At 45.6% G+C, this 9,995-nt stretch overlaps 1 protein-coding gene across 1 annotated transcript in view; it reads right to left on the bottom strand.

The window, feature by feature from the left end:
• nfia (nuclear factor I/A) overlaps positions 1-9,146 on the bottom strand; it is a 67,518-nt gene extending 58,372 nt beyond the window's left edge. The window contains exons 1-2 of the mRNA XM_025063972.1: positions 8,867-9,146; positions 121-649 (exon numbers count right to left, since the gene is read on the bottom strand). Coding sequence (XP_024919740.1) covers positions 121-649; positions 8,867-8,893 — 556 coding nt within the window. The 5' untranslated portion in view covers positions 8,894-9,146. The remainder of the gene's footprint in view (positions 1-120; positions 650-8,866) is intronic.
• Positions 9,147-9,995: the final 849 nt, after the last annotated feature.

The following is a 9,995-nucleotide window of genomic DNA, read 5'->3' as shown; positions in this document are numbered from 1 at the left end:
CCAGAACATTGACAACCCTGTGTGTCTGTACTGTGAAGGAGATGATTCTTCAGGCCACAGCACAGTGGTCAAACACACACTCTCTCACACACACACAGAGTCAGGAGGACGGGCACTGACCTGTGTGGACGAAGTAGGCCAGGTACAGATCCAGCTCCTTCACTGAAACTCCAATGTGATGCGGCTGCACACACAGGCTGGGGCTGGTGCACTGAGGAGACTTCACCAGCCTCTCGCCGTCAGTACTTTCGAGGGGAATCCCTTTGAATAAAATCACCATGACCAGGTCCAGCCTCCAGACTTTGTCCGCCTGGCGCAGGCAGTCGATCCTCCTCATCTTGCCCTTCTGGTCGGGGTTGGACAGCACGCAGCCCGGCGGCTTCTTCCCCGTCACCGTCAGCACAAACTCCTCCCTGCACTCTGGCCGGATGTCCTTGCGCAGTTTGGCCAGCAGGCGGGACGCCCACTTCTGTTTGACCTCGGGCTTCTCACTGAGCAGCTCATCCTTCACGGCGCGCTCCTCCTCCTTGGACATGCGCTTCTCGTGCTTCTTGAAGTACTTCCTCTTGCGGGCCTGCAGGTTGAACCATGTGTAGGCGAAGGCCCGGACATGGGGCAGCAGGGCTTCGATGAAAGGATGGAATTCATCCTGAGGGGAGGAGAGAGGAGATGGTCAGAGGAGAGGTGGAGATGAAGGGCAACAGTTAAATATCATTTGTGTTTTTCTGTCAGATCAGAACAGAATGTTCTTCACCAACAAACCAGGGTTTTTGAAGCCAAACCTCCAGAGATTTAACCCATCTGTACGAGTCAAAACTGAAATATAAACCCAATATATGTCGCAACACAAAAGGTTTGAACAATTTAACCTAATTTATTAGGAGTGTGTATTGACAAGAATCAGGTGATACGATACGTACTATCATGATACAGGGGCAACGATACGATATATTTTGCGATAAACTGCAGTACTATAGACATGACGATATATTTTTCTGAGTTTTTTTCCACCAATATGACTGTAGTCAAAGTGTCATCATAGTAAAGACTCTGCTGCTGTTCCATCTGAACATCAGGTTACTAACACTGGAACAGAGGGATCTACATTTGGAATCACTGGAGGAGAAAGAAAAGAAAAAGAAAATGAACCAACACCAGGAATATTTGACTGAGAATTGGTGAAAAAAAAATCAATACACTGATGGAGGAGATTGATACGGTATCAGGAAATGGAATATTGCAATATTTTGTGTATCCATATTTTCTTACACTCCCATAATTTCTGCACCCCTGAAATTAGCAACAATGCTTTCAATAGACAGAACATGTTAAAAAAACACACTAAAATCTAAAAAAATCCTTAAATGTATTTATTTAAATAAGAAAACGACGCAGAGGAAGAAAAAAGAAAAGATGGACTAACATCCACGGACGGTCAGAGAGGAGCAGAACTGTCTGAACACAGAGACAACTGTAATAAATTCCTCATCTCCGTCACTTCAGCAGATGCAGGAATGTGGGTCTGTGGGTCTCTGCCAACACCAACGACTCCCCCCCCCCCAACACCTCCTCCACCCACCACGACTGAAAACCCAGCCTCCAACCGCTGAGCAGGAGGCCAACCGCCGACAAACCAAACCACGAGCACAAACAGAAGCTGCAGCTGGAACACAGCAGCTCTCTCTTCCATGTGGATTAAAGGAGCATTCTGTGGAGTTTGACTGGAACGACACGGCGTGGATAAGACCAGGAACCAGGGGTTGGTGACACCTGCTCTACCCTTCTCCCTATAACAACCCACAAAACCCAGGACTCAAACCTAGGTCTGAGCAGATGAAGAGGAGAGGGGGCTGCAGGAGAGGGATAAGGAGGAGGGGGAGGTGGGGGGTTGGAGTCCCACAAACAAACACAGCCACAAAACCCTAATGAAAAGCAGCCGAGATGCCGTGTGAGCCGGGCTGAGGCAGGACTGAACTGGGAGGATTATAAAATCAAAACATTATTACAGCTCACTGAGGTGGGGAGGTCAGCGATGTGGTGATTTGCTCTGGTTTAAATTGGTCTTCCCTCGTCCTCGCTCAGCTGGACCTGTGCCCGAGAGCAGGCAGGGCTCTGCTGCCAGACCCTTCACTTCTCCGTTCACTTTTGTTTGATTCTTTTACACAAACACTTTTATAGAAAGACAGGAGCAGGAGGAACATGACCCCTGACCTGATCCTGACCTGACCCTGACCCTGACACGTCTATGGAAATTAAATGCACTAATTTACAAAAGGCCATGAAAACTGCTGGACAAAATACAAAATCAAACAACACTTTAGATCAAATCTGAGATTTACATCAGTAAATACAGTAAACTTAAAAGTTCAGAACCTTAAATGTTGAGCCTCACCCGCTCGTGTGTGTGTGTGTGTGTGTGTGCGACAGCAGAACAGAAACTATAAATGTGTTTTTGCTTTTGTTTGAATTCACGTCTGCGTCTCTGGTTTGGGAGCCTTTGTTTGCGGTGATGCTGGAAGAGTCAGGCTGTCATTTTCAGTTTGTCCACCTAAACACAGTCTGAGAGGAAAAACAGCAGGAAAAAAAGCCAACCCTAACAGCTGCATCAGTGGCTGAGGAGAAACTGAAAACAACCCACGGGCTGAAAACATCTTCATGGACCTCCTTTTATTGAGATAAAAACCCCTCTGAGGGCTACTGAGCAAGGAGGTGGGAGGAGGGGAGGAGGAAGGAGTGCACAGACCTGACCCCCACTTTACTCCCCTGCTCCTCTCCTCCTGAGCCACATATTAAAAAAACAAAGAGGTTTTCACAAATTTTGATACATAAAACTTATTTCTGATTCTGTCAAAAATAAAAAAAAATGTCATGAGGGTCCAAGTGAAGAGTCTGAGTTAAAGAAGAAAGGGAAGTAGTTAAGAGTCCAGTCCAAGCAGAGGGTCCATCCACCAGGGTCTGGTGTTTGTATCATGGTCCACGGTCCACATTTTTATTACAGTCTGAACAGCTTTTCTTTAACATCCCCGGTTTTTCTGGGCACAGAACAACAACCTGACGCTGCAGCTGACCTCAACAGTTCTGGAACTGTTACTGAACAGTTCCTCAGCTTCACTCCCTCTCTACATGTTAAACCCGTTTACTGTCTTTGAGGCTTGGGAACAACAGGAAGCAGTAATAGTACCACTTGTTGGGGACTATTTTCGGTGGCGGATTAATCCCCGTTTAGTGCGGTGGTGATTATTTGTGGCAGCAGGACGGCAAGTGTGGGATTGACTCTAAATCTGTGTGTGTGTGTTCACAACAGTGGGTTTCATTAAACGGGTTTACAGGATTTCTGGGCAACAGAGGCTTCAGAGGTCCACGCACACACACACACACATGGACACACACACACAATTTAAAATTAGACACTGCATAAACGTTCATTTGAACAAATACGAAGCCACTTCGATGTGATTGGTCCAGATTTCTCTTGGCTTTCTTCTTCTCTTTTTTGTTTGTATGGTAGCTGTTCCACCAAATCCTAATGTTTTGGTCATTTCTAAATATTTGTCGAATCTTGACCGTGGGCCAAACACGGAGAACAGGACCTTGGACAGGGGAAGAAAATGTCATTAAAAAAGACCAATTCAGCTTCAAACCTCCTCTCCACGCAGCGGTTCAATAACTCCTTCTCATGATAGGAGTTCCCCTTTACTACACACTATACGGCTCTGGGATCATGCTGAGCTACAGACAATCACCCATTAACTGGGATAAAACATTTGAATTGACTGACAGTTCTAATAAACTCTTCTAGCTGGGACCAGAACAAAAACATGCCGTTTCCTGGGGTTGAATTTAAGGACTGTTGGAAAATTATTTATTCATGTCCATAAAAAAAAATAATTTTCCTTCTAAATTAAAGAAACATTTAGAAATAAAAATTTGTTCTCTGCCAATATCTGATAAAAAAAGAAAGAAAGAAAGAAAAAAAAGAATAGATGACCCGTCTTTTCTTTGTGTTCTGGCCTGGGTTTAAATATATGGGCCGTGTGTTTTTCACAGCTGGGGTGTCCCTGCAAACATTTACGTCAAACCTTGGCTCTGAGATTTAACCTTTAGCTGGGAGCTGAGGAAGAAACCGTATCTACAGGCTGTTGACTGGAGCGCCAGCTGCACTGCTTTATGTATATGCACTGTATAGATATATATAAAACACTGCTCAGCCTCCCTTGTCAGGGGCTCTGAATGCAGCACATTGTTTCTTCTTGGAGACAGTCCAGGCGAAAGGCTTCGTCTCCAAAAGTGCCTCCAGCAGCTCTGCAGCCAAACTGCAGCCGCTCTCAGCTCCCAAACCAACGGCAAAAATACAAATAAATAAATTAATAAATACAAAAAAAATAATGCCTTTTCTCATTCGTGCTTTCCCTTCTGTTCTGGAGCGGGGGCATGGGGGGGGCTCTGCATGTGTGCGTCTAACCTCGGGTGGTTATTAGGACGACTGTAACGGCTGCAGCTCAGATGATGTGTTCACACACACACACACACACACACACACGCACGCACGGAGACACACATTCCAGTGTGGATGTGCAGCTCGTCGGCTCTGGATGTTCGTTGGAGCCACATACCAACATTCCTCACAGCCCCAGTCGCAGCGTTTCAGCTTCCTGAGCCGCTCACGTCGGCCGCCACTGCCTTTTCACACTCTCTCGTCTGTCTGCCGCAAACAAAGTCCCACTTAACAAGTCACTCGGCCTCAGAGCCGGCCTTAAAAAACGCCAGCGGGGCGAGATAATCCCTCTTCTTCTCAGCTTCCCCCCTTTGACAGAGGAATGTTTATCTGAAACAGAAATAATCCTGGAGCTGCACCTGTGTGCAGGAAATGGTTCCAGTCAACTTCTGACCGGGGGGAGACTGATGGAAGAGCAGGAACGGTTCATGGATTCTCTGCTTCAGATAACAAACATTTCAATCTTCTCTTCAAGATTCAGTCGTTCAGCGATGATGATTAATCAGGGTTAGAATTTGAAGCCGCAGGAATGAGATCATCAGGACATTTAAGAAGAAGGATATCAATAATCCTTTTGTCCAAGAAAAAAATATTTAATCAAAAGAATTAAGATATGAATCAATAAAAAATATGATTATTCATTAAAATAAAAAAAAGTTATATATATATAAATAGTGAAAATGAAGCCAACGTCACATCATACAGAACCTTCAGGTTCTACAGACTGTTCATTCACATCATCTCAGTCACAGAACTTGTTCTCCTCAGACCAGAGGATCTGGTTGGTTCTAATGGTTCTTTCACCTCCTGCTCAGGCGCTGGTTCTACAGAAAATCATCAGCTGAGAGAAATTTAATTTAGATTTAACAAATGACTCGAATTATTTGATTTTCTGCAGGTTTTTAGGTTCGACTTGAAGCCATTTGGTGACGTGGACACAAACATCGGCACCACGGGGTCTGGTTCCCTCAGAGAGAGGGGATATTTCTGAACCTGCCGGGTGAGTCGGAGGGTGAGACCCGACCGTGTCTTCACACGCTCCCCTCTGTGCACCTTGGTGACAGATGTAATGGGCTCCAAATAACAAGGCCTGGAACAACAATAACAGTCGTTTAGGCCGGCAATAACGCTAATCCTCCATGTCTCCCTCCCTCCCTCCCTCCTTCTCTCTCTCTCCCTCCCACCGTCTATTGACACCCACACCGACACACTGAGGGATTTATCAAAGGTGTCGCTGCAGCTCAGTGTCTCAGGCGTCTCCCTAGGCGTCTAGGGAGCGGAATTTGGGTAAAATGCGGCATAAACAGCGGCACCAGGACCAGACCGCGGAACAGATATCCAGGTCAGAGTCGGACCAGGTCTGGGGGGACGGAGGGGGGGCAGAGCAGGATCTGATGAGCCTTTTACTGTCCCCGCATAGGAATAGAAAGTGGTAAAATCATGTGTTTCTGAGAGGAAAATGAAGAAAAAAAACATCGAGCTCCAACGACGGCAAAAACCATGAGCAGATATTTTCAGCTGAGAATTCTTCTTATTTAGACTCAGTTCTACTGAATTAAACATTCACATATACAAAAAACCATTTTGTCAAACTGGATTTAACACAGAATAACAACGAAATAATACTGGAAATCTACAAATAAAACAGGAGAAAAAAATATATATAAATACGAGTCAGACATTAACAGTTTCATCCAGAATCCTTTAAAAAACCAACAATTTCAATAAGACTGAAAAGATATTTCAATTTGTGAGGAAAGACTAGGTGACTGAAGCATGATGGGAAACAGCTCCATATGAGAATGCCTTGGTTTGTAAGACGTGGTTGGACAGTTTGACCTCCTTTATTTAGACCCAACATATTTTTAGAAGCAAAGCAACAAAGAGAACACAGAGCTGTGGTAATTCAAGGACCAATTAGAGAAAGGTTTTGGTTTTAGTAAAAACCCAAAGCCCTCCACGTCACTGCAGGGCTGACAACGTCCTCGCTGTTAAAACTATTTTGAAATGATATTCGTTCTAATCCGTTCTTGTTCTACGTTCCTCCTCTGTCAATTCAATTCTGTCAAAATGACACGTTCTCTAAAATAATGATAATAAAATAATTGAAACTGCTGCAAAAACTCAACTACACAATGACAAAAAAACTGATTTGTTCAAAGATGAAAATTTTAAAATCAAAAGGAAATTTTAGGGGGCAATTTAATTAAGAGCGCCACCCCCTGGTTGACAGGTGAGACTAATAGCTCAGTGTTAATGCCTTGATTGATCTGTTTTTCTTTATTATCAGCAGAAAATGATCCAAACCCACAGACGACGAAGGAAAAACCAAAATACACTAAAGTCGAAATTTTCCAAGTTGATAATTTTGTAATTTTTCATGTCAAAAAATTGATCATTTATTATATGGGTTTAAAAAACGTGTCAGACTCAGTGAGATGAGGAGGGATTTCACAAAATCAGCAGAAACGAACATCTAGTTTAATACATTCAGAAATGGATTTTCTGAGGTTTGATTTGGTGATCGATCATCAGCAGGAGAGTTTTTAAAAATATAAATATCTTTGATTTGTTGTAAAAGAAGTAGGGAGCGGATCCGACATCTGCTCAAAGCTCTGGAGCACAATCTTCCTGCAGCTCAGCCTGACTGAGCTGAGGATCAGTGAAAGGACGGAGTCAGCGAGGAGCGATTATTGGTTTTACTGCTTCATAATCAGATTAAATGCTGAAGCTTGTCTCTTTACTGCACTTTTACACATTTACATCAACTACAAACAAAACTGGATTTTACAAAAATAAAATGTGTTTTTTATATTGATTATTTTAATGCAACATTTATTTAAATCAAACCGTGATTATAGAGATGTTTGTTACCATTTAGAAAGTCTGACCTAAATTAACTGAGCACCAAATTCTTAACCTTCATTAAATAAATTACAACCTTTAACAAAGAAATCAGACAATAACATCACATTCAAACACATCCTCTCAGCATAATAATTTTTTTAAATTATCAGCTCAAATATTGGTTAAAATATGAAGCTGTGATTTTTTCCCCCTAGTTTTGCACATTTTTATTCTATAGTAAAATTACCTCTGGTTATTTTTAGGGAATTTTAGGAAAAATAATTATCACAAAAAAGCAGCAGGAAAATGTCCTACAGTTCGAGACACGTCTAATTCACACTGCTGTCAGTGTTTTTATTTAAATTAAGGGTCACAGTCGAATTCATACATTCATACATTTAGGCAGAGTTGTTTGTTTGTTTGTTTGTTTTTTTCTTCTTACTAATGTTGGGTTTGGACATGTTCCGTCCTGGTGTCACCTCAGGTCACCTCTGACCCACACATTTATTTTTCCCTGCAGAGACCTGAGTGTGTGTGAGGCCTGACTGAGGCTGTGAGGCCTGAGGAGCCGCCACACACACACACACACACACACACACACACACCGTCACCCCTGCACCGCTCTGTGCAGCACACACACGCACATACACAAACCCGGTCCTCTGACAACAGAGCAGCTGACCGACACCTCCGTCCTGACGCTGACATTTCGGCCTGTCTCAGCCAGCCACTCAGCCAGCCTCGCTCTGCGCCATTCTACAGCTTTCTGGCGCAGTGAGCGCACAAACCGCGAGCGCCAAGAACCGTGCGCACTGTTACCGTGAACACACACCGTGTGTGTCTCACTCTGGAGAAGTGTGAGTGTGAGACACTGTAGAACAGTTGAAGCTACACGATAAGAAAAAAGATCAAAAAAAAGAAAGAAAGAACGAGTCACTCGTCGCGGCCGAGAATTTTGCGCACATTTTGCATTCTTTCACGGGAGAAGGAGGAGAGTGAAGAAAGAGGGGAAACCTCCATCTCCTACTCTTCCTCCCAAAAAAACGAACCCTGACTTTTTCCCTCCTCCTTTTTCCTCCCCCTTTTTTGTCTCTCCCTCCTTCCCAAACACTGGAGCCGGAGCTGCGGTCTGGCTCAGGCCGGACACGGAGAGTCTGAGCCGGGGCTCGTGCCAGGAGAGCAGCCGGGACAGAGTTCGGCACAGATGATTCCGAACAGAGACCGAAGAAACAAAGCCGCAAATTGAAAAGAAAAAAAAAAAAAAAGAAAAGAAAAAAGTTTCTTTTGCTAAGTGTGAAACAGAACAAGTTTAAATGACAGAAATAAAAAGTGTGTTTTGAGTCCGCCATGTGCTGCTGTGCACAGGAAAGTTAGTCCGCGGACCGTGGAGGACCCGGTCATGGACTCAGTCATGGACTCAGTCATGACTCAGTCTTGGACCCGGTCAAGTACACAGTGAGTCAGTACAGAGCAGAGCACAGGTGAACAGAGCAGAGACAGTGATAAAGTTCAGAGGTCACTCACCTGTGTCAGACATAGCGGAGAATACATATCTGTCCGATCTAACCTCAGGTCTGGGAAGTGTGTGTGTGTGTTTATGTGTGTTTGTGTGTTGTGTGTGGGTTACTGTAACTCCAGCCTGTGCGCGTACGTAGGTGCGTGCGTGTGCGCAAACTGTATATGTGCGTGTGTGGAAAAGAGGGAAGGAGCTGAAAAAAGGATAGGGTTGGAGTGAGAGTGGGAGAGAGAGAGAGAGAGTGGGGTGGGAGGGTGTGTGTGTGTGTGTGTGTGTGTGTGTGTGTGTGTGTGTGTGTGTGTGTGTGTGTGTGTGTGTGTGTGTGTATGGGTGGGGGGGTAATAGAGCCCTCCTTTTGCCCCCTTCGCTTTCACATTTCCACGCAGAACTTGAACTTCGACCCGCGCCTCGGGTTACATGTACTGTCCGGACCTGTTAGAGGCCCTCCGCCGGGGAGCGCGCAACTTTCAGTCCAGACACCAACAGGAGGAACATCTCCAGGGTGAGAGACCGGGGAAAAGAAAAGTCCAGTTTCACCGGGAGTTTGTTTAAAAAACTGTTCAAAAGTGTGAGCCGGTCAGAGGGAAGCCCGCTGCTGGGGTGCCGCAGAGCAGAGATGGGTCGGCGGGGCTCGGAGCTCCGTGCAAACCTCCACAACGTCCCGACACTGCATTTCACCCCGCGGGAGTGTCACGGCGCGGCGGCGGACCTCGGCAACATGTCTGTCCGCGTGAAGCAGCAGTGGCAGAGGCTGCGCTGGTGCCGGTGGTGCCGGTGGTGCCGCGGATCCTCTGCGCTCCGGACAGACGGAGGGTGCGGTGCGGTGCGGTGCAGCGGCAGCAGGAACTGCCAGAAGAGTCCCGGAGAAAGAGCAGAGCGAGCGAGGAAGAAAACAAAAAAAGAAAAAAAAGAAAGGAGGAGGATAAAGGAGGAGGAGGAGGAGGCGAAGAAGGGGTGAAGAAGCGGGATCCCTGAGCTGCCAGACGGCCGCCTCGCCTCTGAAACAACCGACAGCTGCTTTCCGTTAATTTATCTCCAACAGGAGGAGACGGCGGAGAGAGAGAGTGGGAGAGAGACACAGAGAGTGTGTGAGTGAGTCGGTGGGGGTTGTCGCGGGCAGGGAGTCGAGCGCCACCT

Source organism: Cynoglossus semilaevis, chromosome 2 (genome assembly GCF_000523025.1).
Source record: "Cynoglossus semilaevis isolate Cse_v1.0 chromosome 2, Cse_v1.0, whole genome shotgun sequence".
NCBI classification, from domain to species: domain Eukaryota; kingdom Metazoa; phylum Chordata; class Actinopteri; order Pleuronectiformes; family Cynoglossidae; genus Cynoglossus; species Cynoglossus semilaevis.
This window is presented reverse-complemented; position numbering and strand designations above follow the sequence as displayed.